The sequence below is a fragment of the Trachemys scripta genome, chromosome 8 (genome assembly GCF_013100865.1).
Source record: "Trachemys scripta elegans isolate TJP31775 chromosome 8, CAS_Tse_1.0, whole genome shotgun sequence".
Taxonomy (NCBI): domain Eukaryota; kingdom Metazoa; phylum Chordata; order Testudines; family Emydidae; genus Trachemys; species Trachemys scripta.
In genome coordinates, this window is record NC_048305.1 from 12,221,110 (window position 1) to 12,248,463 (window position 27,354).

The window sequence follows — 27,354 nt, forward strand, 5'->3', positions numbered from 1 at the left end:
TATTGTATAAAGAACAAACAACACATCTTGAGTCTGACCTCCTGGCTTAGAGGGAGAGCTTACAGTCTCTCTTCTGGCAGGTGGCCCCCCCACTTTTTGGTGTCAAAAAAGTGGATTAAGTTTACTATTCCTTCAGAGATGTAACTAAGCAATATGAAAAACAGACCAGCTGTTACAGTTGTCTGATCCTCTGAACTATGTTCTTTTAATATAACATGAGTTACAATGGAGAAAGAGGAGATGGATGCAGGTTGATTTTTTTTTTTTAAGCACACTATACTTGTTCCTGTGACAAAGTTCCTCAAATTTAGTCCCTCCTTACAAAAATGTAGGCAAAATTAGAATATCTCAGAAAGGAAAACTACTTTGTACCATCCAAATCTGGATTCAGGCAATTCAAACTGTCCACATGCCATTGCCCTGCCGTCCACTTGGAGCAGTGATTAGTGAGCATTGCCCTGTCACCTTTCTCAGCCACGTACAGGCAGTAGCATGCCCTCACACCCCAGAAGTGGCAGCAGGGATCCCCTCTCCTCTTGCAGAGGCAAGGGTGTTGTGACATTATTGACATAAACTGTGACCATACAGATCATTGTTGCGACCAGGGTCCTATGGTTGCACCAGTTCTTATATAGAGAAGGCCAAGTGGGGTGTCTATGGAAAGGTTGTAGTTTGCTGTTTATGATTATGCTGTCTGTATGTGGGTATCATTTTTGTATTTGAAGTTATGAATATTGGCTATGTATTTGTTTGATTCTAAGTAGCCTCAGTGAAGCATTAGGTCAGCTTCTTGAGAAAGGACTGTTCTCAGGAAGTGCCCAATCAAGAAATACTTAACTGACAGTGGACTTTGGGAGACACCAATCCACATCTGAGCGTTCCTGGGAACGTTCAAACTAACATGTAAACAATGGCATTGGCCTGTAAAAAGGTGAATAATTCATAGACGTGAATAATTCATGCCCAGGTGGCTACAGACTCCATCTTGTTGCTGTGATCTCACACAGGAGAACAAAGGGGTTTCTGCCCACAAGAGAGAGAATATAAAAGGCCCTGGAAACCCCTCCATTTTATCTTCAGCTGGCTCAGAAGATCGCCTCTCCACCCCCAAAGAGATGCCTGAAAGAAACTGGAACAAAGGACAGTAACTATGAGGGTTTGAGTGATTGCTGGACCCAGACTAGGAAGGAGTCTAGACTGTGAAAGAAGCTTATTGGAACATCTCTCAGGGTGAGATTTACCTGCATTTAGTTTCCTACTGTATTGGGTTTAGACTTGTGTGTTTTTGTTTTATTTTGCTTGGTAATTTACTTTGTTCCGTCTGTTATTACTTGGAATCACTTAAATCCTACTTATTATACTTAATAAAATCACTTTTGTTTATTAATTAACCCAGAGTAAGCCATTAATTCCTGGGGGAGCAAACAGCTGTGCATATCTCGCTATCAGTGTTATAGAAGGCGGACAATTTGAGTTTACCCTGTATATGCTTTATACAGAGTACAACAGATTTATTTGGGGTTTGGACCCCATTGGGAACTGGGTATCTGGATGCTAGAGATAGGAGCACTTCTTAAGCTGTTTTCAGTTAAGTCTGCAGCTTGTGGAGGATGTGGTTCAGACTTGGGTCTGTGTTTGTAGCAGGCTAGCGTGTGTGGCTCAAGATAGGGTACTGAAGTCCCAAGCTGCCAGGGAAAATGGGCTCAGAGGTAGTCTCAGTACATCAGCTGGCAGTCCCAAGGGGGTTTCTGTGACCCAACCCATCACAGGTGTATCGAGGTAGCCCTCAGTACTTACTCCCAGCAGCTGGGGTGGATGGGTCTTGGTTTTTGCACTCTTCTTCTCCAACACATACGCCTAGTCTTTACTAGGAAAAAAGTGTTTATAGAATGTATGTTAAAACCCTAGTTTAGACAGAACAATTTGTATTTTCATATGTGTTCGCTGCTCAGGGTCAACCCTAAGAGGGAACCTAAGTTTACTTCATCCAGCTAATGTGTTAGAACTACTTGTCTTGTTTATGTGTGTGTGTGTGTGGGGGGGATTTAATGCTACACTATGGTTTTAACATGTTAAGAGGTGTTAAACACACAGCTTTTTTCCCCTAGTATAGACATGGCTATAGAATCTTCTGCTGAGATGGTGTTGGTGGGGCCCCCTGGAGCAGAGAGTCTGGGAATTAATACCTGGGTGAGATCCATGGAGCGATTCTCATATCTCAGAGCTATTGTTTCAGGCTCTCTGAAGACATCAATGCATTGGTCCCACATCACGTTTTCAAACTTTTCTTTGTAACCAGGAAAACAAGAAACTTACATTAGAACATCAGCTTTCATTTAAAAAAAAAAAAAAGTCATCACATGACTTCACAATGTGGGCTCTAGGCCTGGGCCTATGTTGTGTACGCTTTAATAATCTGACCATGGAAACACTTTTCCCTGGTGGAAGTGGCTGGTTGCAGACAGCTTCAGAAAATTTGTGCTAATTCTTTTTTGAAGACTGGTAAATATACAATGAAAGATTCATCCCCTTGGTATAACATTTGGACAGACATTTCACTTATTTACAGTATTTCATGACATCCTCCTACCTCTACTTGCTTACTGGGGAGTAGTTCAACAACAAAATACAAACAAATAACAGCAGGACAAAGTTAAGTATATGTGGTTCCTTTTCCCATCCACTGACTCCACAGGCATCTTTATCGTTAATATTTTCTCCCATCTGTCCTGTTAGATGTGTTTATGCTATTGTCTGAGTCCCCAGGAAGTCTGTGTTCTCTCTATGGTGACACCATCCTGCTAAACGGGACTGGTTCTGCTAGTTCTGGGAAAACAAGGCTCTTAAAGGAAATTAGTGACTTTTACGTCTTGGAGTGTGACAGGATTTTCTCAGCTTCGGTCTACTATATTTGTATTTGGGCTAAGCAAAGCAGAGAACAATTCTAATAATACAAAGACAAGATAAAGTGCACAGGACAGGTATAATAATTAACAATTATTATGTAACACCTGGAGGCCACAATCAGGATCAGGAATTCATTGTACTGAATACTATATCAACAGCAAATAAAAGCTAGTTTAAAGAGCTTACTTTGAAGGGACTAGTGGTCCAACATAGGGACAATACCAACAGGGAGTTGAAGAACACAGTGGAGGTGGTTGGGGAGGAAGAAAAGGGTGACAGTAATAGGACCACCAGGTTACATATATTAACTGCAGTTTAAAGGCTTTTCTTTCTTTCTTTCTTTCTTTCTTTAAAATGGACAGGCACTATTGATGAATTAGGCCCATATCCTCAAAGGTATTTAGGTGCCTATCTGCCTCTTTTCAAATGGTGACATTTTCAAAACTGTTGCCTAGCCCTGCAGACACCTATGTTTCTGCTGGTTGGTGTTTGCAGAGTCGCCTACTGTGCTGATGCCACCCCACAGCTAATGAGCCACTTGGAGGCCTAACTCAAGCCAAAGCCCTCGAGACCGTGAAGCAGGATTCTCATACTAAGTGAGGGAATGCCTATCTTGCCAGTGGGGCCTGATTCTGACTTCATGCCTGTCAGACCCCAGCAGAAGGGCTGGATGCAGGCCACTACTAGGTTTAGAGGCAGTACAGTGTGACACTCTGTACCTCAGAGTAGCACCCTGGAACCCCCATATTCACCAATGTCCTATAATTATGTTTTGTAAAAAGTATGCCTAGTGAGGTATCATTTTGTGAGTTCCCTGTTTCCGGCCAATTTATGGGAGCTGTGGGGGGCGATGCCTGCAGGCGAGGGCAGTTCATGGAGCCCTCTCCCGCCACCACGGAGCCGCAGGGACGTGGTGCCAGCCACTTCTGGGAGTGGCGTGCGGCCAGGGCAGAAAGGGATCCTGCCTTAGCCCTGCTGCGCCACAGGGCTGGCAATCCCACGGGCCGGATCCAAAGCCCTGATGGGCCAGATCCGGCCCGTGAGCTGTAGTTTGCCCACCCCGATGTAGACGATAGACTGCTTGACCAATAGGGGCGGACCCTCATGTCACAAGCATATATCTTTCCAGCAAGCTGGAAGAAACTATTAAAGAAGGGAAGTGACATCATCACTTGATCTCTCTTCTCCCCCCCCTCCCCCCCCCCAACTCAACACCTGGAAGAAACATCTGGCTGACAAAGGCTTTGAACTGGTCAGGATGATACCAGGCTGGAAAAGAGTCCCGCATGTTTATTGAGGATTGTACCATCTGTCAGGATGAGACACTGCTTGATTCAAATCCCGTTTAGTTTGTAAAACTCAGATTGTGAATTTATTTTTGTTTCTTAAGTAACCAACTTTGATCTCTATGCTTGCTACTTATAATCACTTAAAATCTATCTTTCTGTAGTTAATACATCTGTTCTATATTTGACCTAAAACAGTATGTTTTGGTTGAAGTGCTTAGGAAATCTCAGCTCAGGTTACAAAGGCTAATGTGTGTCCTCTCCACATCAGGGGAAGACCGGACTTGGAAATTAATTTACACTGGTCAGGTTTCTGAACAGGGCAAGATGGTACAGTTCCAGGGAGCAAGGCTGGGGAGCTGAAGGAGTGGCAGGGGGTGGGGGGACTGGTTGGAGACTCTCTATTGTTGTTTCATGAGTGGCTGGCAAAGCATCCATGTAACTCAGTTGTGTGTGTCCCTGCCTGTGGATGTCTGTGTAAGTGCAGTACCTGCCAGAGGTTTGTGGCTTAACAACAGCCTCACAGTGTGAGAAGGATGCCCTAGGTTGGTGGAACAGAGGGCTCAGTGGTCCCACAGTCCAGGTGGCACCCCAGGAGCCCTGTCACACATAGCATCTGCAAAAATGCTGATGGTAAAGGGAAATATCGGGTGAGCATGAGAGCACCGGGTCAGCTGCTTACGCAGCTTTCTGGCTTCTGAGGATCCCTTGCTTAGGTGCCTAACTTATTTCCTGCATTGTATATGGAGTCTGGGCACCTAGCTTAGGGTTGAGGGTTCCGCTAGGCTGCAGACTGCCGTAGGGGTTAGGAGTTGCAACGCGGAGCAGAGCAATGCCTAAGTACTTTGAGGTTCTGGGCCCAAGGGCCAATTATTGCTATGAGCTCCATGCTGGCAGACTCCCCTTCATAGGCATCAGTAGGACTCCACTCAGAGGCAGGGTTCTATCCACCTGCCTGGACTCAATGGAGACATGGGGTTTAAATGATTAATCATCATTAATGATGATTATGTGCCACATAAACTTGTGTGAAACTGCTATCCAGCTATATGGTTATAAATTTCCAGTTTAGATTGGCAAACCATTGTCTTAAGCAACAAATAAAAATTATCCTCAAGATCTCCAATCCTATTTTGTTTAGTTAAAGACCAAATTTTTGCTACTCTGCTGAGTGGTTGCATAAGGCAAGGTTTTATTGTTTACATCTGAAAGGGTGACTCAAGAAACTGAAGTAATACAGAATGAATCCATTATTTTAAGCTTCTCTTACCATTATTTTTCTTAGATCTCTTATTTTGAAATTTTACCTCACACTGAAGCTTTGAGAGGATGACAGGAGCCATACAAATAGGCCCTTAAACTGAATCAGGGTTACTCTGAATAGCGTTTTATTCTAGTACTAATGTTGTGAACAGTGCCTGAGGGCTCTAGGCCATTTGTTTGCAAGAGATGGCACTGAGCCAACCTTTCTTCAGCAATCAAGTGCTGCAGTAGAGACATGGCATTTCCCTGAGTGGAGATGGGGTTTAATGTAACGATTGACAGCATTAACACATTAATGTAAGAGGATTTTAGCTGACATGCAGCTTTTAGATTAAATTGCTGCTTAGCAAATTTATCCGCAGCCCTCAATGTTAATTTTTTTAATAGCCTAGTTTCTGTCACGCTCCCTTCATCAGACAATGATTGTAACGCTAGCTCGCTTAGAGGAATTGACAACTGTGAGTTTCATTGTTTTACACTCCCAGTGCGTGCAGGTAAGTACAATACCTTGAAAGCAGAGGTATGAATCTTCAGAGTTGACTCCGCCTTCTGAGTAAAATATAGAGTAAAATATATGTAGTTATGCAATCATAATCCTTTGAGTAACCCCGCCCTCCACAGGACAGAATCAGAACCTCTCAACAGTATAGGGCCAATGCCACACAGTTTAGTTAATGAAAATCATGCACCTGCAGAGGCACAAATGTGTGCATCAGAGAATCAAAATGAAGGACACAAAAATGATTCATACAGCAATCTTAAAATGTTGTAGGTTTCATTCTTTTGTAGTGAAAATAACTTTGCTATAACCTGTTTAATATTAATTTTCCTCTCTCAATAAAAATGAGGGGACACCAATTTGTGTAGAAGGTAGGAAACTTTAGGATTAAATCTCTGAAAATGAGGTGCACTTGACAGAGCTGGTGGAGATTTCCCTTTAGTGCAAGTGTTAGGGGTCTTTGTTTTTTGGAGCAGGAGGCTGAATTTTGTTCCGATGAAGGACAGAGTGGCTGAGGTGTTTAGCTCAGTAACATCCACCATGTCCAAACTGCCCTGAGATTTGTTATGATACTCCTCCAGTGCAGTTTTCAAAATGTATTAGTATGATTTTGTGTAGTGGTTGAAGCTCAAGGATCTGCTCAGGATCATGCTACAAACTCATAGGAAGATGTGGCCCCTGCCTGACAGGGATTAATGAATCCTGTCCTGCAGGGCCGTAGCAACAAAGAGCGTGGCCCCCTCCGAACATATTTCCGGGCGGGGCCCCTTACAATGCAGAAACTGGAATGCGGTATTTATTTTGCCACTGTTAGGGGCCCCCTTCCTTGCGGGGCCCCCTCCCCTCGGAGGGTATGGAGGGCGCTCGCTACGCCTCTGCTGCCATGGAAATATCATCCCTCCCAGTTTGCTAAGGGGGAATGAGATAGACCAAAGCCATGCAGGGAGTTAGTGCCAGAACTGGGAACAGAACCCATGAGTGCCTAGTCCTGGAGGAGTCTGCACTACTCCCTCCTGGTGGGGGAGGAAGGCAGAGGGGGGATGAGAAGCTGCTGGCTAAAGGCTGGGCCCTGGGAACAGGGCAACACGGGGCCTAGCACTGAAGGCTGTGCACAGCATTGACAAGGGACATGCAACAAACACGTGCTGGGGTAAGCCCCCTCCATCCACTATGAGGCTGTTGCCGTTGCCATGTGAGGCAGCTTTTCTGACAGGGGCACCCTCTGCCTGAAAGACGCCATAGCTGTTACTTAACTCCCCCAATCCGTTTACATGCATGAAATCCCTTCCCCTTCACTCCCCTCTATCTAAGGTGGAGGTGAGGAGGGCGTTTGTGTCCCGCGGGCGGGCTGCATTTTACATTTCCTCACGATCAGTCAGGCGATCTGCGCGGACACCTACAGTTGGTCTGTGAGGCAGCGGGGGGGGAGGAGGGTCCTTCGTCTTTCACCTCCCGGAGTCCCGCCCCGCCCCGCGGTATAAAGGGCGTCGCCGCAGTCAGGCCCTAGCTGCAGCTGCTGCCGGGTCTCGGTCAGCGCGGAGGGACGTAGAGCCGGGCGCCGTCTCGCGGTGAGGGCCGACGGCTCAGGTCTTGTCCCCCAGCTGGGCTGCGCGTGCCCGTGGCGGGGCTGGCGGTCCCGGGAGCAGAGCTGGGCGGGGCGAGGGCTCTAGGCCAGGCCGGGGATGGAGGCCGCAGCGGCCGCCCGGGGGAAGCTAGGCCTGGCCGAGCGGGGAGGTGTCGGCAGGTGGTTGCTATGGGCTGCGGCCTGCTCCCTGCGGCGCCTCCTCTTCCTCCCCATGGGGCGGGGGCCAGGGGGCTTCGTACCACTTATGGCGGGAGGGCCGCGGGCTTCTCTGCGCGAAGGGCAGCCCGGCCTGGCCGTGGGCCTGGGCCTGCCCCCGATACTGCTCGGGTAGAAGGGTCTCTCTGAGTCCTTGAAACGCAAACAACCCCCGGGCTGCTCTGCTGTGTTGTGCGTTGCCTGGGCTCCACGGCGCGTTTCTCTAGTGTGTGTGTGTGTGTGTCAGACCTTGCGACTAGAACCGTTAAACAAGTGTTTGAAACGTGGCCCTTATTAATGGATGTTGTGTGTGAGCCTGAGAAATACAGGGGAAGAGCCCGGGGTACGTGCTTTAACAGCTTCGCAGGGCACAGAGTTGGCTAAAGAGACCGTAAATGGTTGAGCTGAGCAGCTAGGGCCCGTAGAGCACAGTGCTGTAATTTAAGTACATCCCTTAAAAACAATAATAACAATAAAAGTTACCTGATTAAGTGTTGTCAAATACAGGCTCTGCACTGTTCTGCTTAGTCACTGTGCTGTACTGGTATCTGAGGCTAACTTGTTTTCCAAGTTCTACACTGCAGATGATATTTCTCTTCCAGGAGGTAGTCTCTTTTTTTTACTAACGAAGTATAAACACTGATCTCCATGATTGATAATGAGAATTAAACTACTTAAAATGTCCTTTTGATTAAGACTGCTAACAATAAAGCCCTATTTGTGTAAGGGATGTAATCAATGTGTATTTGAATTATGGACTAAAACTAATGTGTGAAACCGACTTTAATGTAAATAGTTTTGCATTGACTGAATTTGATCAGGCAAAATCTATGGATATATCCCATCATGTAGAATTATGTAATAATCCTTGACGTGTACAGCCTAGACATGTATGAAAATTAATTTTACACTTCTTGCATTTGTTGCACCTTAACATGACTAAACTTTGGCAGATGAGATCCAAATAGGTATAATGTCAAGATGCTGTGGTTAATTTTAAACTATTCATTGTGTGAAAATATTTTGTGCTGCTTAATGTCATGTAGTTAATCAGGTCATGCTAATAACTACTCGACCTATTGTGTCAATGCAGTTGTCATGCATGTAGACTGAATATACAACAGAACTTGATACTGTCACTCTGATAACAAACATAAACTTGAAATTGCTCCTTTAAAAAAAAAAAAAACATTCACATGAAGGGAGAAGTGTAAATCCCAAATATGAAAATTTCAGTTTAAAGAAAGTCTTGCATTTTCTGATCGCAATAAGCAGTAATTTCTATGACATCATGCAGTTAAAATACTTAGATGTATAAGACTCTCACTTCACTGAATATTTCAGAATAGTTAGACTGAAAACAGGGCATTTAAAAATAATGCCTACTCACTCTGCTTATGGAACAAGCAGTGCTATGATGTAAATCAAATTACACTTAGTAGAAATTTGCTGTATTGACACTAAACAAACGGGAAGTAATAACTTAATTTCTGCATTTTATTAGTTTCCTTGAAATTTTGGAAGTCCAAATAGTCAAAAATAGACTTCCTGTCTTGTCGCTGATTTCCCCCCCCACCCAAAAAAGTAAGAGATTGCAGGGTGACTGTTTTTAGATGTGAAGTCATATTTATATCTCCCAAATAAGAAGCTAGATTTGTATTTGAGCAATCTTAACTTCTCATTGTAGGACTGGTCTGTTTAATAATATTGAATAACTTTAATAAATATTCAGCACTCTTAAAAGAGAAACCATAGTTGTAACAAGCAACAGAGGGTCCTGTGGCACCCTCTGTTGCTTTTTACAGATTCAGACTAACACGGCTACCCCTCTGATACTTGACACCATAGTTGTAACATTGTAGCAATAATTCAGTATCATACTTCCATGAGAGAAGCAGTGCTCATGAGTTGGAGTCCATCCAAAAATACCCATACCACTTAAGATATAATATTTTCATATGGGGTTAAAGGATTGGCTCTAACGCTGCCAAACATAAATTGAGATTGCACTTATCCTCTCAGATGAGGTTCTATATTCAGCTTGCGTGCTGCTTAATAACCTGCACTGGCTGGGCTTCATTGGGCTGGGTTTTTTTTTTTTTTGCAGTAGTCAGGATCAGCAGTATTGACATGCTATAGTCTGCTCTGTGGAGCAGTTAATGCAAGCTAGCTGAAAGGGATACAGCCAGTAAGCTGCTTTAATTGCAGTAGATCTTGGGTCTGTGGAATCTTAGGCCTTGGCTACGCTGGCAATTCACAGTGCTGCACTTGCTGCGCTCAGCGGTGTGAAAAAACACCCCCCCCAAGTGCAGCGCTGTAAAGCACCAGTGTAATCAGTGCCTGCAGCGCTGCACGCTCGCTCGCGGCGCTGCAAGCTATTCCCCTCGGAGAGGTGGCGTACTTGCAGCGCTGCGACTACACTCGCACTTCGCAGCGCTGCGCCTCGGCAGCGCTGGGAATCTGCGAGTGTAGCCAAGGCCTTAGGCCCCCTAACCTCTTTGTACCTTTTGTCCCTAAAGCTTTTTCCAACAGGTTTTGAACTGGATTGTCTGGCTGCATCAAATGATGCATGACTTAGCTCTCTTATATCCACTAAAGGAGCTCTAAACTGTGAGATCCTTCTGCAAAGCAAAATAACAAATAGGTAATAAATGACCAAAAAAGGTCTTGAGACATCGAAGGCACTAGGGCTAATGACTTCACACAGGCTCTTCTCCAAGTATAGCTGCCTTCAAAGACCTTTCCTGTTAAAGCAAATCACTTTCACAGCTAGCATAGAACCAATTAGTCTAGACTACTTCTTTAACACTGCAATAGAAACAAGCTTGCTTTCTTCTTCTGTTAGCTGAAGAAATTCACTAATACAGCTTGCATATTAGTTGTAATGAATTGAAGCTGGTTTCTAAAATTTGAAGTAGCCTGACTTCAGAAACACTTGAAGGACTTGGTAGGTAGATTTTTTTTTTTTAAGGCAGTGAGGCACCATTATCATCTAGTCTGACCATCTGCATAGCCATAGAACCTCACCTGTAACTCCTGCATCAAGCCTATAACTTGTATTTGAGGTGTAGCATAACTCTTAGGAAGATCAGTTTTGTGAGGCTTGATAATTGGACTCCTAATAAAACACTTCCAGGAAACTCAAACACACGTACTGCAACAAGAAGCAGTGATCTTACAATTTATTGTTGTTGTTCCTGAACTTAAGACTGACTGACTTATGTTCTAAAATCCTTTTTTTTTTTTCTAGACCTAGTAATGTCTTGAACAGTAAGTGTGGGGGCAGGTGCAAAAAGCTTGCTCGGAATCTGTTCTGAAAGCTCTCCAATATCAGTAATATGTCAGTCTTGTTTCATTTGAGGGAGACTTGTCCAAGAAACCAGAATTTTGAAAGTGCTGTGGGATCTAACTGCACCTGAAGTCACCAGATGGCAGAAGGGGCTAGCTAGCAGATTTGAAGGATGATATTAATCTTAATATTTTGACATTGGTATTTGGGAGCACTTGGAAGTTTTGGTGCGTCACTTAAAACCATATTCAAGACCAGGGAGGGATGCTACTGCATCTGTAGTACTGCCAACATATGGCTGGCATTCATTCACATTGCATCATTGCCCTAAAATTTAAATGTGAAATGTGTTGGCCTCTTGTTTAACATATTAGACACTTCATAATTGGTTAGATCAGTCTTAGATTACTCCTTTTCCACTCTCTCATCCTCGGATGCTTTAATCTAGAAGTAGTGAATTAAGACTTGCTTATTCAAACAGTAAACTTTGTAAAGATGTCTCTGATTGTATGGGGGACACTTCATTTGCCCTTCCATATACAATGGTGTGTCCCATCTTGATGGCATTTGTCTTGAAGAGGCAGTGTGAATGGTAAAGATGGTTTTTATAACTTGAACAGCACTTTGTACACTAACTTCTCTGCAAACTATTGCATGAAAATAACTGGTGACTTTCTCATGTTTTAGATGCCTTCAATTAAACTACAGAGTTCAGATGGAGAAATTTTTGAAGTTGACGTTGAAATTGCAAAGCAATCTGTAACTATCAAGACTATGTTGGAAGGTAAGAGTGCAGATTTGAGATAAAAGCTTATCACAAACTAGTGTCCCAGGAAACATCACTCAAATCAGAATTTTTAAAAACTGAGGTGCATTACCACAACTCCACTTACATGGTTCTTGGAAGCACTGTCCTAGGCACAGATATAGTAGTAAGAGAAGGGATTAGTACAACCACAAATAGCAAAGCAAAAACTTTTGCAAGTAACTCTTAAGTGTGGGTTCTTATGGGGTAGTTGTAAGATAGATGTTTTGATGTGCAACCTACTTGGATATTTAGATTTCTAAAGTTCAGGTACTGATTGGTGGTGATAGGCAAGTAACACACATTGATTCTAGGCATGTGATCATGCTAAATAGTTGATCTCTACAAAACACTTCTATTATGGGTTGAATTTACTGGCTTTGTATGATGGCTACTAAGGTACAACAAACATAACTTAAGCATCAGAGCTAAGAGATAAAACTGTGTTACTTTAAAAAAAAAATGGTGACAGGTGTATCACTGGCTCTATTGTATGAATCTTTAACTGTTTGCTGCTGCTTTTTAAAACTGAAATACCCAGTATGTCTCAAGGTCTCATATACATTAACCTCCCACTGTTGGCAGCTTACAACAGAGGACAGACTGTCAGTGCAAGTCTACTAGACAGTTTTCATATCAGCTGGAAGATATCTATCTTTTGTAAGACTTCCTATTGTAGAAGTTGTGGTGTCATCATAGCCTCTGCAAAATGCACCTCTGTATTTGACATGTCTGTGGTATGAGTGCTTCTCTTAAACCTTGTCTGCAACTCCTGGGGGAATTTTGCATCACTGCGTTTGAGTAGAATTCATGTCCCCCTCAGATTTCTTTGCTTCCCCACAGAAAAATGACTTTCTGATGGGGGAAGCAAAGTGAAGCTGTAAGAGTGATCATGTCCCTCCCCAGCAGCTCGGGCACGTTGTTTCAGGCACCTAGAGCAGCTGGTGGAGAGGTAATGCCGGAGAGGGGGATGCCAAGACTGGTGGCACCTATCCTAGTCCCAGCTGGGCAGGGGGTGGGGGAGTACTGGAATTCCTCTTCCCCTGCAAGGAATGGCAGGGCCGGGTCAGACCCACCACCAGAAACCTCCCCTGGCTGCTGGAAGCGTTGCATCTCACCCAACCCAGCTTCTTGCTCCCATTGCTTCTTCAGCTTTGGGGGGGAGGGTCAGTCACTATACAGGCAGCTGCTCCTCCCTGCATAGCCTCTTGTGACCTCCAACCACCTTCACCTGGACCCCCCTGCAGAGTCCCATTGCCCCGGCACCCCCAACAAGCTCCTGTGAATCCAGTCCCTCCCCCCCCCCCACCACCCCTCACAGCCCTCCACTGAGCCGACCACACCCAGACTGCCCCACCCAAAGCCTTCTCACCTCACCTGGATCCCTCCACATTTGGATCCTGCCAGTCTGAGCCTGCCCTGATTTGGAGGGGCAAGGCCTCAGGGTGTTTTTTGGACAGACCTGGCCCTTGCATTGTCAGGGTCAGGTGCAGCCTCACCGCCGTGTCCTATGCATGGAGGCTGCAGGGTGATCTCCCACCTCTGTGCAGCCAGTGGCCTGAGCTCCCTACTGCCATGCTGGAGCCTCCATTTATTTATTGACAAATTTGGAAGAATTTTAAAATACTGTGTGCAGAATTTTTATTTTATTTTTGGTACAGAATCCCTCAGGAATAGTCTACATTAGGCTTCTTTAGCACAAAATTACCAGTTGGTGGAAGCCCTGATACATACAAGGCTTCAGCACTGGAGTCCTTATCACTGTTGCTTTTAGCCTGTTTTGAGCAGAGTTATGACATGGTGTTAAGTGCCAGTGGCCTTGAGCAGTGTCTGCCCCAGGGTGTCTTATCATGAACCTTCACCTGTGACACTGGTGGCAGTCTCCTTCCAAACTACCGTCCCTCTTGTAGAGGTGCTGTAGTCTCCTCCCCCCCACAGTCTGCTGGTTCACTTGAACTACTACTTCAGAGAAAGGGCCTATACAGTACTCATTCATGTCTTATTTCTTATCTTTTCCTAAGATGTCAGAAAAGATGCCTGTTTCTAAATGCAGTTATTTCCTCAACTGAGACAAATTTGTCAATGTCAAATTCATATTGAATACAGTTGAAAATAAGAAATATAAACTGTTTTTCTAGGCAGTGAGCTGTTTCCATGGTTGAGCTGTTTTGGTCAGGGATAGTCTGAAAGGCAAATTTGCATTCGTCATCCTCAGACTGACTGTTAGAAGTCCTCTTAAGATGCTAATTTGGACTTCTGCACAACTAATTTGTGGATAAGCCTTCAAAAAGCCTTTTACCAAAATAAGTACAACGGGGGGAACCATTTACTTGATCAAGTGGCACCTTTAAGACTAACAGAAGTATTGGGAGCATAAGCTTTCGTGGGTAAGAACCTCACTTCTTCAGATACATAGCCTCTTGTGACCTCCAACCACCCTGGGGCAGACACTGCTCAAGGCCACTCAGATACATCTGAAGAAGTGAGGGCAACAAACACATTTGGAAAGAGGGTGGTCATCATCTTTGTGCACATGTATTCCAGAACAGCCTTTGGAGTTGATCCTGCTGAAATGTATCTTGAAAGGGCTTTCAGTTCATCACCTAAATCACTCTCATCAATATCTTGCATGTCATCATATGTCAACACTGTCTCTAGTGCGCTGCATTGCTGGTGTAGGTCTTCCGGTATAGTGAGGAGTTTTGGAATATGATACAACATCCCAAATATACTGCTGTGTTCCTTGAGCTGTGTGAAGCGTTCAGCTGACTGTACTGCACAATCTAGCACCTGGTTAAAGAATTCAACTTCGAATTGTTTGGGGTCTCTTTTATGGGATTATCCTGTGCCTTGAATCACCGAAGACGACATTTTGATTACTTGTATTCTTGAATGGGTGGGGAAAGTAGCTTAAGTGTACTGTCTACCAACTTCTGTGCACTCTTCAGAATTATTTGAAATCTCTCATCTGACCGGTAAGACACTAGGTATGACTTTGCTTTGTCCAGTTGTTCCATTGCTCCAGATATATCAAGGTCAACACCTTGGAGTCTCTTGCTTACAACATTTATTTCAAACAGTATGTCATGCCACAACACTAAGCCACACAGAAATTTGAAGCTATGTATGTTTCTGGTGATTCCATTTCCCTCTGCCACAGTTCTCCCACGAACAGTTCCTGTCATAGCACTATCCTCCATAATGGCAACTATGGCATCATCTATCTTCCCAATTTGGTGTTTGATAGGCTTTATCGCCTCCACTTGACTTTCCCATCGTGTGGCACTCAGTGGTTTCAGTGTCAGAGGATGTTCCCAGATGTTGCTTCAAAATTTACCATCAATGAGTTGATGCAGGGAAACATACATAGATGCTTTGCAATAAATTAAAAAATTCAGCAGCCTCACTAGAAGCTGATGCTGATTCACTGACCACCAAGCTCACTGAATGAGAACTGCATGGGACAAAAAAAGCTCAAGGGTTTAACTCTCGGATCCATGTCTGTACTCCTCTGTTTTCCTCTCACGTTGGCACCATTATCGTAGCCCTGACCTCTCATGTCTGCTATCACAATTCCCATATCTTCCAGCTTTCTAAGAAGCACACTTGTCATACCAGCTCCTGTAGTATCAATAAATGTGTCAATAAATTCTAGAAAATGCTCTTTGACAGTCACCATTGCGGGGACATTTTCACTAGGTTCTGTTACCAAACGCACCATTAAAGTCATTTGTTCTGTATGGCTGATGTCAGGTGTGCAGTCCAGAATAACAGTAATCTTGCTGTGTACATTTTTGTTGGTGACTCTGCTTAGATGCTCCTGAAGTACAGCATCAAACTCAGCCATCAGCTCCACAATTTTAAGGAAGCTTCCATTGTTTGGCACATACAGCTGATCTGAAGTGCCATGCAGTGCTAGGTTTTGGGTAACAAGCATTCTGAAAAGGCTCATTGCCATTGTGAGAACATTTTGTCAGTAAAGAGACTCTGATGCAATCTTCTCTTGATGCTGATCATCTGTGGTGGCCTTTAACCTTAGTCTCGTTTCTCAAGCTCTTTCCACCTATGGAATGCTCTCTGATTTGCTGCCTTCTCATGGCATGCCAGATTTTTCCAGTCCTTTGTTCCTGTGGAACCCATGTGGCTGGAACATTAGACTGGAAGAGTTTGCAACAAAAACAGTATGCAGCATTCTGGGTTTTTGAGTACATAAGCCATGGCCTCTCCACTTTTGTCACCATTGGGGATTTCATGCCAGTAATGTATTGGAAACTTCTATTTTCATTGTCTTTGGAAACATGAAGTTTTTTCACTTGCTGTGGCCCATGCAGTACAAGGAAGTCCCTCAGGCTACTACTCAAGTGGGTCCACAGTCCTGTATCTTCTAGACTTCATGAACTAAACTCAGCAGCAGCCGTTTCTTGCGCCTTCACCACACTCTTCTCTGACTTGCACATTCCCGAAGAAAAAAGTGTATGGTTACATCCATTTGAGATGGAGATATGGATGCTGCAGTAGCTGCCAGGACACCTGCACTCTGACTAACTGGAAGATCAAGCCTCACCATTCACATCCTCACTGGGGCCAGAAGGCTCACCATGAACATTTGTCTATACATCTCAGGAGAGCTCCTTCCTGTTTAGATAGAAAAGCTTCCTTTGCTTTCTTTTTCTGAATGCTGCCCCAGAGGCGTTTTCTTCTTTCACCCATGACTGCTGTTCTGTGCTAGCTGTAGTGGCTCTCAACACTCAGTTGAAGGGGACAAATAAGCAGGCTGGTAACAGGGCCTGAGTGATGGAAGATATCAGTGTCTTAAGGGCCTAACTGGCTCCTCCTCCTACAGCTGACTGCCTGTTCTCCTCAGGTGGGTTCAGGGAAGCAGCAGGAAACAGGAAGCTCCCTGAGAAGCTGGTGTTAATCAGTCCAGGCTCCTGGGGGTGCTAGAGAGATACATAAGAGGCAGCATCTCCTCTCTCCCTGCAGCTGCTGCTGCTTTGGTGTTCTCACCTCTTCTCCTGCCTGTCTCTTGTGCCCTCCTTCCTCCAGCACAGCACTCCACCACCTCTGTGCATCTAGAGCAGAGAGCATATATATGTGCCAGCAGCAGACACAATTTTCTACACTCTGGGTCCTAGTGGTGCCCGCTCCTCCCCCCCACCCCCCAGTCTGGCACCTGAGGCGGCCATGGTAAGGGTGTATTTGATTTAAATCACTAGTCAGGAAGTCTTGATTTAAACATGATTTCCGCATAAAAGTGCGTTCTTGTTGGTCGGTATAACCTTAATGCATATTCTTCACAACTCAGAGATAGATGCAGGTTTCATTTTTAGAAGGTACACACTATCCTTTTTTTAAAGTGATTTATTTTGAAAACTTTTTTCAAATTAGTTTTTACAGCTATAACAGAAAATGATTGTTTGGTTATTTCATTTACCGAAGATAAGTGAAGCAGATAGTTCCCCTCCCAATGACTTCATAAATATCTCCAATTCAACAGGTTAATCATTAATATTTGGAGGATTTTCTTGCCATGCTGTAATAGGAGGAGAACATCACTAGACAGACGTTTAAATTGTTTTAGTTAACTAAAACAATGTTATGTGTTCTGGATTTTTTTCTTCAACAGCAAACATAATATTTTAACAAAACATGAACTTTGAATTTAAAAAGTTTTTTTTAAAATCAGGTTTGTTGGCTTAACTAAAATAGTTAAATGAAAATAAAAACCTGAGAAATTTAAAATATTGGCTTCTGCAGCTAACTCCGTCATCTTTACCTTCATTTTCCTGTTTGTTCATAATCTGGAAAAGAAAAACAAGCATTCCTGCTTTTTAGGTCCCAAATGATTTCTCAATTTGGAATGAATTAATCCAAAGGAAGAAAATAGTCTTTCTACACCAGCAGACGAAGCTACTGCTGTTAAAAGTGAGATTATCACTTCAACAGTCTCTGAATCCAAGTGTTTAAGTGACTTCCACCAGTTCGCTGGTGTGACTGTCTTTAAAACATCATCAGCAAACGTATTTCTTGAATGGTTCTTATTCCCAAACTGGGTCTCTTTTACAGCCTGCTGCCATTACAGTATTTCCCTTCTAGTGAGAGAATGGTATGGTAGATCTCAAATCAATGAATGCTATACTCAGAAAGACCTTAAGACTTCTGGAATATACTGCCCAAACAGTTTCACTTTTGTTTCTACTGCCTGTCCCTCCCTTCTCACATTTATCTCCAGACTTCTTCTCCTTGTCCAGATCTATTCCGCCCCTAACAATCGTTCATTGAACTTTTTGAAACTTTGCACTTTTAGAGAGAGGTAAGGGATTGACTCTGTGTACATAAATTTGCAGAGGGACAACAGGGTTGAGGTCTGTTTCTCACCTTTTATTTATATTATTTATATATAAATAAACATTTTTGCTTTTAACAAGAATGTTGTTTCTGGAGACACAAATCCGCAGTTTGAGAACTGCAAAACTAAGCTGCTCTGATGGTATCTTCTAGACTGAGCACTGAATCCAATAGGGTAGATATAAAGATTAGGGTGACCAGATGTCCTGATTTTTATAGGGACAGTCCTGATTTTTGGGTCTTTTTCTTATATAGGCTCCTATTACCCCCCCCCCCATTTTTCACACTTGCTGTCTGGTCACCCTAAGAAAGATTAAGCTAAATAATCTATACAGAAGCCCCTGGAACCCCACAAGATTGGGTCCCTAATCCATGAACTATTGTAACTCATTTACAAAACTTTTCTTAAACATTACATGAATACTATAGAATTAGAATTTATAATCCCGATTCCATGATGAGAGAGCTTTAAGCTATAATGTATCCTAATTAAAACTCTTTAGATCAGATTTTGATAAAATGCTTTTGGGCGGGGGGGATTTAAATAAAAAAATTGGGTGGTGTTTTTTTTTTTTTGATCCACCCTGCAGATGGCTGAGGCAGGCACTTAAAAGTGCCATCTAGATATTGCCTGTTAGGGGTATAAGGAAAGCTGGCATTCCCATGTGGAGTCGTAGGAACAGAACCAAAAGTTACAAATATATTGACGTTTAACAGCAGTTCTAGTCTAGGTTATACGGACTCTTAGGCAAAAGCCCTTTAAAATGCTTATGTCCCCTGAATATTCTAGTCTTGTGTAGTTCCAACACTTTTCAAGAAAGGAGGTTCATAAAAACACAAGCCACCTACCTTCATTTGCATGCAGCCTTAGCTTACTGTTTTAATATGTTAAACTATAGTAGATACTGCAAAGATGGACAGACCGGATGGCTTGGTCAGCTCCAAATACAATGGATCTCGCCTTCATATGTTGGAGCACTGGATGAGACTTCAGAAAGTCTCAATACATGGAAAATTAAAGCGGAAACCTTTGTCTCTCATTTGTGAAAGCAGTTAAATTATTCAGGATAATACTTAGCTCTGATCTCCCACTGACACAAATTGCAAACAAACATCTGTGCAAGTCTACCAGATGGTCTGTATGTATAGCAAACCTATGCCTAATCCTTCTCAATAGGGATGCCTGTCTGTGCTCTTACACGCAAAATCCCAAACATTAGAAATGAATACGTTAGTGCCTTAACTTCTAGAAATGACTTTTAGAGATCTAGCTGAACAGACTGCATACCCTCAAGTAGAAATCGTTTTTAGCAATGAGAGAGACGGATAAAATACTATGGACATTTAAAATTGTATTTTTTTGTATTTTTTACTGTTTGTCATTTCCACCTTGTAATACCACCAAAAGCTGCTTAGTGTGATGCTGCTCTGTGTGACCAATAAACAATTTGGAAAACATGAGCAGGAAGTTATAAAAGTTCTCTGAGCAGGTGGCAGAGAATGCAATTGCTTGGTAAGCCCATCCAAAGGGATCTTGCCACTTTTACAGTTCAGAAAATTGTTAAACTCTTCAATGTTATCAGTGGCTTTTGGTTTACATTGAAAATCAGAAGTAGCACACTAGACAAACCATGTATTGGGAACTCTGGAATTACATGGCACTGCCTCTTACTGCTTTAGAATCTCTTGTGCCAATAAAACACTCACTATTGCTCCCAGACATCTTTGCTGCAGATTCATATGCTGATAATGCAGAATTCTCTCCAGAGGGGGAACAGGAGGAGAAACTGGAGGGTTGAAAGGGGGATGGTGGGACAGATAGGGTTTTGACACCGAGGCCTGGTCCACACTAACCCCCCATTTCGAACTAAGGTACGCAAATTCAGCTACGTTATTAACGTAGCTGAATTCGAACTACCTTAGTTCAAACGTACCGCGGGTCCAGACGCGGCAGGCAGGCTCCCCCCGTCGATGCCACGTACTCCTTTCGTCGAACTGGAGTATCGGCGTCGACAGTGAGCACTTCCGGGATCAATTTATTGCGTCTAGACAAGATGCGATAAATCGATCCCAGAAGATCAATTGCTTACCTCCGGACCTGGAGGTAAGTGTAGACCTACCCCAAGAAAGCAGGAGGCAGCCTTTCCTAGTTAGGGGGTGCTAGAGGCTTCAGCCAGGACATATCTGCTCTCTTCCTTGGAGTGTTTAAATTCTTCATTCCACAGTCCAACACTTTGACAACTAGCTTCTCTCGCTGCACCTATATATGTCACTGCATTCAATGAAGTATATTTGAAGTTTCCAATAAAATGATCATCTGTGAAATACACAATACCTGTTATAACTCATTACTGCAAGTAGACTTGGATAACAGAAACATTTCTGTTTAAAATCTCCCAATAGTGGTAATTGTGGAGTGCTAGTGTAGGTAGGACATTGGCATGTTAGCCACTGTGTGTAGGCTTGCTTTGAGGAGAAGGTGGTGGTGCAGGTGCAACAGTGGTGTATTCTAACTAAGTTAATTTCTTAATGTATTTGGATGATGCAGCTCAGTTATTCATCAAATGCATAGATAATTTTATGCATCACTTTACATTGCTGCATACCCTTATACAGGGCACTCAAATTAAGATAACATACCAATTCTGATATCATGCTTTGCAGTAAAATGGTATGGTGCATCATTTTAATCAGGGCAATTACTTTAATGTGGTATTTATCCTGTGTAGTTCAATCCAGGTATGGATTAAAGTCTACATTGTGAATTGCAGTGTGCTTTCAATATTCTCTACATGATGCTGTTAGTCACTTAATTCTGAATTTGATGACTCAGTAGAGCATAAATGTGTTTAACACATGTCTCAAGTGTATTCTGAATTTTTTCAAACAGTGGTTATTGGTTTTACCACATTCCCTAAAGAATTTTTCTTAATGTGGTCAAGTGATTTGTCATTGCCTCAAATAGTGGAAATTAACTGTTGTATACAGTGTTGTAGCTGTATCAGTCCCAGAATATTTGAGACACAAGGTGGGTGAGGTAATATCTTTACCCACCTTGTCTCTGGAAACTAATATGGCTTTTATGTTTCAATATACAGTGCCTTGTAAGCCAAATACCCAGAATCTCTATGGCTACAGTATTAACTGATCCTGCAGAGAGGACAAAGTATAGTTTGTAGTTCATTAAGATCTCATTTAATAGATTCAAAGGGAATTCTTTTTTGGAATGCTTATAGCAAATTTGGGACCTAAAAGCTGGTAGTGGCGAAAGTTTTCCTTCCAATTATCCAACACTGTTAATAGTGGGATTACAGTGAAATAGGGATGAAAAGAACATCTAATGGCAATTTAATAGCCTTGTGAATAAGGAAACATACATAAGTAAAAATATTAGCTACTTGGGTATGATGAGCTTCTGTTACATAGCATGTAAAAGTGATGCAGCCGTGGTATTATGAAGCCTTGTCTAAGAATGCTTAACTTCCTACTTTAGCAGTAGAACCATAATCTGAATACAAATTGAGTGGATTAGCAACATTCTGTATCAGAATTATATCTGTAGTTGTGGATTGATGAAGCCATCTGAATTTCAGAAAAATGAGTGAATGGCAAGTTACAGCATCTAAATTTTCTTTCCATTCTTAGATCTGGGAATGGATGATGAAGGAGATGATGACCCAGTTCCTCTTCCGAATGTTAATGCAGCTATATTAAAAAAGGTAAGATGCTACCAAGGTGCTGTTAGTAGCTTTGAACTACAAAAATGTGTAGACTGAGCCATCACTTAATGAGAACTGGAAATACTAGATTTAAACACAAACTTTCTTGTGTACCAGTTACATTTTTTTAGAACTGTTTCAGTCAAAAGCAGGATTTGTTGAACTGCAGTTTTAAATTTCTAGATGAGATTTTTCCTGTAAATCATACAGATAAAACAAATCTTTTCATATTAATGCTCAGAGTGAGGGGCCAGTAGCAGTGGTAATAGCTGTTGCCAGACCTACTATGCTGTGCACCAAACTCGCCATCCACTCCCTCATTGTTCTTGTCCTGAGGTTCTCCACAAGAAGTCTACAGCTGGTGTTATCTGAGGACTCACTTGAGCACACCAAATTGAAACGAAAGATGGGGAGGCTCACGTTCAGATCATTAAATGCACTGGTTGGAATCTGTTGTTACTAGGTGAAATGAAAAGAGGAACAAATTTGCAGGTCAGGTCTCTTTGAGGGACTCTGTCTGCATTGTGTTGGAAGAGTCTGAACCAATTTCAATGTTTGAAATGAATTGGGTTAGTTCTATAATAAGCCGCGTTTGACTAGTGAGGCTAGGACAGTGTGTTATAAACTCCTAGCCAGAGTGCAAAAGGAGGTTAGGGGTTGCCTGCTCTTATATTCCTTGTGCGGTGCTTAGGTAACACTTCACTAGTCAAAATTCAGATTAAATAAAAAATGTAATATTAGTAGATTAACTACTTGTTTTCTCCCTAATACAAATGCATAATCTTTCACACAGAGTAGCACTAATGCCTGACCATGCTGTCTGCCAATAGGTGGTGGTTTTCTTGTTAAGCAAACTAATCTGCATTTCTCAACTGTATGGAGAAGGTCATACTTAAACCCTTTTGTGTTAGAACTGTGCTCTTAATGTTAATGCTGTGTTTGATTAGACAGGGCACTAATGCAAATGTAAATCTGCTCAAATACCTTCTGGGAAATCGCGAGAACCAAAATGTCTGACTCTCATTACCCAGGCGCACTCAACAGGATTTTAAAAGGCTTTGAAATTCCAGGGTCTTGTATTTAAGACTGTTGGGTCTGTACATGTCTTACTATCTGGCACAAATAGCACTGACACAGCACATTGTGTCCAAGATTTTGTGGCTTTTTTGCAGTTTTGGGAAAGTAACTGTTCCTGTAATCTGAAGTCAGTCTAAACAGAGCTGATGAAAATGCTTAAGGACAGTGTGTGTGGGTTTTTTTTTTATATATTGATTCGAATGTCTTAATATCAGGTGATCCAATGGTGCACCCACCACAAGGATGATCCACCTCCCCCTGAGGATGATGAGAACAAGGAAAAACGAACAGATGACATCCCTGTGTGGGACCAAGAATTCCTGAAAGTAGACCAAGGAACACTTTTTGAACTTATCCTGGTGGGTGTTCATGTTCCATTAGATGCTCTCTTCAGACATTCTCTAGACTTCTGAACTTTATCTTGGCTGTGTACCTAGAAGTGGTGGAATTGGTCTGACTTTTCCCAGTTCATAGTAAAATCATTCAAGATAAGTGTTGTGGACATTCTTCAAATGCTTACCTAATACTAAGCAGCCCAATCTACACTTGCAGACCCAAGTACAAATTTGATGTTTAGCTTTGCACTCAAGTTCAGAATTGGGTCTTCTGAGTCAAGTTTGTCGCAGACACGGTAGCTTCCTTCATTTGGAATAGGATTGTGTATTAGATTCTGTTGAGCAGCCTGAACCCACTTCTAACTTCAGAATTCAGTCTTAATGTTTTGAGGCCTAGTTCCCCTTGACCCTAATGGTATGTAAGTTGGTGTGCACTTAGTACAGGCAATGTCTGTATTACTTGGATAGCCAACTGGCTGCCCCGAAGACCTCCGTGTTCATAGGCTTCTATAAGCCTTTTCTAACAGGAATGTCTCAAATTTTAAGTTTGCTTAGAACTGTGTGAACCGTTCAACTAGGACTGCCCTGTCCAATATACTTAAATGCTTGCTGTAATGAGGTACTAAAGTAATACGTTTATCATAAAATGAAAGTAGCCTGTATTTGGTTTGAGGTTGTACATCCAGAGGCAGAACACTGACTTTAAATCTGGTGACTTTTTGCAGGCTGCAAATTACTTAGACATTAAAGGTTTGCTTGATGTCACATGCAAGACTGTTGCAAATATGATTAAGGGGAAAACTCCAGAAGAAATTCGCAAGACCTTCAATATCAAGAATGACTTCACTGAAGAGGAAGAAGCACAGGTACTCCATAGTCTGGGTTTCATTAAATTCTGGGTTGCTTATACATTGAAGTAGCCACACTAATGTTATAGCTATATGTGTTTCAACCCACAGACTTCCCAGGTAAAACTAGGATTTTTGGTCCAAATGTTATAAAGTGTAAAGCAATTGTGCTAGAATTGGTGTCCCAATTAACTTGCCACTTAAGTTTATCCCTGTGTAGACACACCCTGTGGCTGGCCCAGATCAGCAGACTAGGCTTTTGGGGCTAGGGCTCCGGAGCTGACAAATCACTGAGTAGAGGGTTGAGCTCAGGCTGGAGCCCAAGCTCTGGGACCTTGGGAGGGTGGGGAGTCCCAGAGCTCAGGCTCCAGCCTGCGCATCTACATAGCAGTTTTTAGCCCCACAACCAGAACCCTGCAAGCCCAAGTTAGCTGACCTAGGCCAGCTGTGGCTGTGCTGCAGGTTTCTTATCCCTGTGTAGACATACCGTTACAAGTTAATGTTCATGTTCACTTTTCACCAGTGAATTAATATCGCCGTGTCAGACTTGCTCAACTTTTTTGACTGTCAGATTTACGCTTAAAATGTAGATTGACCTATATCACTCGGGGGGGGGGGGGATTTCCCATCCCCATCCCCTGAGTAACATAGCTGGAGTAAGGTAGCTCTGCTGACCTAAACCCTGGTGTTAGCTGCAGCTAGGTTGAGGGAACACTTCCCTTAACCTCGCTGCTGCCACTCAGAGTGATGGAGTTAGAAGGGTTTTTTTCTGTCACTGTACTATCGCTGTAGTATGTCTGCACTGTGGGGTTACAGTGGCACAGCTATGGTGCTGTAGCCTCCATAGAGTAGACAAACCCTAAGTAAATCACTGAAGCTAAACCAGTAATAGGATATTCTGGGTTGCCATAAATAGTCCTTTGTTGCCCTTTCAAAAGCCTCAACAGTAAAGCTGAAGGTGTGTTGGGGCACCCACCTACAAAGATTCAAGCTGCTCAGAATTTCCCTAATAAGGCCTTTCAAAGAGTTAAATAAAACAAGCTGTGATTTATGGTCTACCTTAAAATGATCATTCAACAACCATTTTTAAGCAGAGTACTATAGAAGCTGCAAACATCATTGAACAGTGTGTGAAGAACTTGAGTGTGAAGTCAATGCACTTCAGCTCTTCCTAAATCATGTATAGCAGTGGTCACCAATCCGTGGAGCCTCTGCCAGTCGACTGCAATCTCTGGGTCGCTAAGGGGCTCATGCAGGCAGCCGGCTGGTCTGCCTGCCGTGGCCCCACACTGCTCTCGGAAGCAGCTGGCTTCTGGCATGTCTCTGGCCCCTGGGGTGGGGGGAAGGCAGCTCTGTGTGCTGCCCCCACCCCCAGCACTGTCCCTGCAGGAGCTGGCCGATGGGAGCTGCAGGGGCAGTGCTTGTGGACGCAGGCAGTGTACAGTGATCCGCTGCCCTCCTTCCCCACAGGTCACAGAGATGTGTCAGCAGCCAGCTGCTGATGTATAGTAAGATGACCAGTTAATTAGCCTGCATGTTCTACTCAGGAATAGCTTCTTAGGAAGTAGTTGAAAGATGCATATAATCTTCAGTAACTTCTCAATCTGCAATGGTAAATATTTTACAAAAATTAGTTTCAACCATCCAAGTAAAAATTCAGCATTTCTTCCAGTGTTGCCCTATTTTACAGGAAAGGAACATAATCCAGGATGCCACTGCGACTGTTTTTGTCTAATTAGTTTTTAGAAGTTCATAGCATGTGTGTAGCACTGCATCTAATTAAAGCTTTATCTTGTTTAAGGTACGCAAAGAAAACCAGTGGTGTGAAGAGAAGTGAAGTTTTGTGCCTGACACTCTAACACTGTAAGGATCGTTCCAAATACTAGTTGCACTGCTCTGTTTATAATTGTTAATATTAGACAAATGCAGCAGCAAATGAAGTTGTATTAGCAGGATATTGTTCCCTTTGCATGTGTAGTGTTTTTTTTGAGTACAGATTTAAATCCTATGGTTGAGTTTTTACCAGTGTAATCAGATGTCTTTTTACTTTACCCTGCAAAGAATAAAACTGAACTAAGCGTGGATTCTGTATGGAAATAGCACTTCAGGCCATCCTGTTCATTACTCTTAACTGTCCATATCCAGTTACAATGTTCTCTTGATGTCAGAATTTAGATAAGCATTTAAACTCCACTGTAAATAAAACCACTTGCAAATGTTTTCTGAAATAGAATTAACAAAGCATATTTTTATTCAAAGAACAAAGGGTTTCTTGGGGAACCAGGCTGAGTGAAGAGTTGAGTTTCCTCCAAACTTCATATTTAGAAGGATAATTACCCTTGGAGTAAGTTAGTACTTGACACAGTTCTTAGTTGGTCACAGGCAAATACTTAGAAATTACAAAATCTCTTCAGTGGCTAGTACTTTCTAACCCTGTTTCAGTTTTGCCTGCAAAAGATAATGTGGCACAAATGTGGGTTTCCCAAAAACTGGGTAAGCTAGTTACAGTTAACCTGAAACTCTTTTTAGCCATGTATCTTAAGACCTGCCTCTAGCTGGTACAAAGCAAAATCTGAACTGCTGTAGGCACAGGAGAGTTATGAATTTTAATAGGAAAAGCTAATTCCCAGTTTGACCAAAAATGACTGACTTTACCAAAGTTAAACTTACTGATCCAGCATGTCATTAGTAGCTGGCTTTAGGCAATTCTAAACCCGCTTGTGATGTAGCTTGGCTTCATGTGTCTGCAAGAAATATTTCACCTATGTACTGTACACAATCACAGCTTGTAGATTCTTCATTATTGCATACAAAACAAAGCTAATGCTGTATCTAGTGTGACTTCTTTTGGACAAAGCCACTTGCAACTAGTTAAACAGTAACTGGTTTTCTGACTTTTACAGTTCCCTTATAGGGAGAAGGAGATGGATGTGTACTAAACATTTGAGGTGTGATCTTAGCTTATTGCATTCCATTTTCTGTATAAACATTAGACTAGAATTAACCTTAATAAATATACTTATCTTCATTTTAAAGGTCATGGTGTTGCACTAAGTGGTGTTAAAGGTAATGACCATGGTGTTAGAAAAATCTAGTTAATTTAACGAGCAACTTGACTCTAGAACGGTCAGTGAATAGCACACGTCTTGCTAAACATTAAAACTTGAAGTTGCTGGTAAACTTCCATGTAGCTGCTGC

At 42.7% G+C, this 27,354-nt stretch overlaps 1 protein-coding gene across 2 annotated transcripts; it reads left to right on the forward strand.

Moving 5' to 3' along the window:
- Positions 1 to 7,386: 7,386 nt before the first annotated feature.
- Positions 7,387 to 27,196, forward strand: SKP1 (S-phase kinase associated protein 1). 2 transcript variants are annotated; one of them, XM_034780427.1, is made up of 6 exons: positions 7,387 to 7,523; positions 11,712 to 11,808; positions 21,823 to 21,896; positions 23,189 to 23,332; positions 24,034 to 24,174; positions 25,958 to 27,196. In XM_034780427.1, the coding sequence occupies exons 2-6, from the start codon at positions 11,712 to 11,714 to the stop codon at positions 25,991 to 25,993; spliced, it is 492 nt and encodes a 163-aa protein (XP_034636318.1). In that variant the 5' UTR covers positions 7,387 to 7,523; the 3' UTR covers positions 25,994 to 27,196. The 2 variants fall into 2 exon arrangements, with proteins under 2 accessions (XP_034636318.1, XP_034636319.1); XM_034780428.1 differs by having other exon boundaries at positions 7,404 to 7,542.
- Positions 27,197 to 27,354: the final 158 nt, after the last annotated feature.

Coding starts and splice junctions, on each gene's coding strand:
- SKP1 (XM_034780427.1), top strand. CDS start 11,712: ATGCCTTCAATTAAACTACAGAGTTCAGATGGAGAAATTTTTGAAGTT. Junction 21,897..23,188: donor ATGCAGCTATATTAAAAAAG/GTAAGATGCTAC, acceptor TCTTAATATCAG/GTGATCCAATGGTGCACCCA. Junction 24,175..25,957: donor CTGAAGAGGAAGAAGCACAG/GTACTCCATAGT, acceptor ATCTTGTTTAAG/GTACGCAAAGAAAACCAGTG.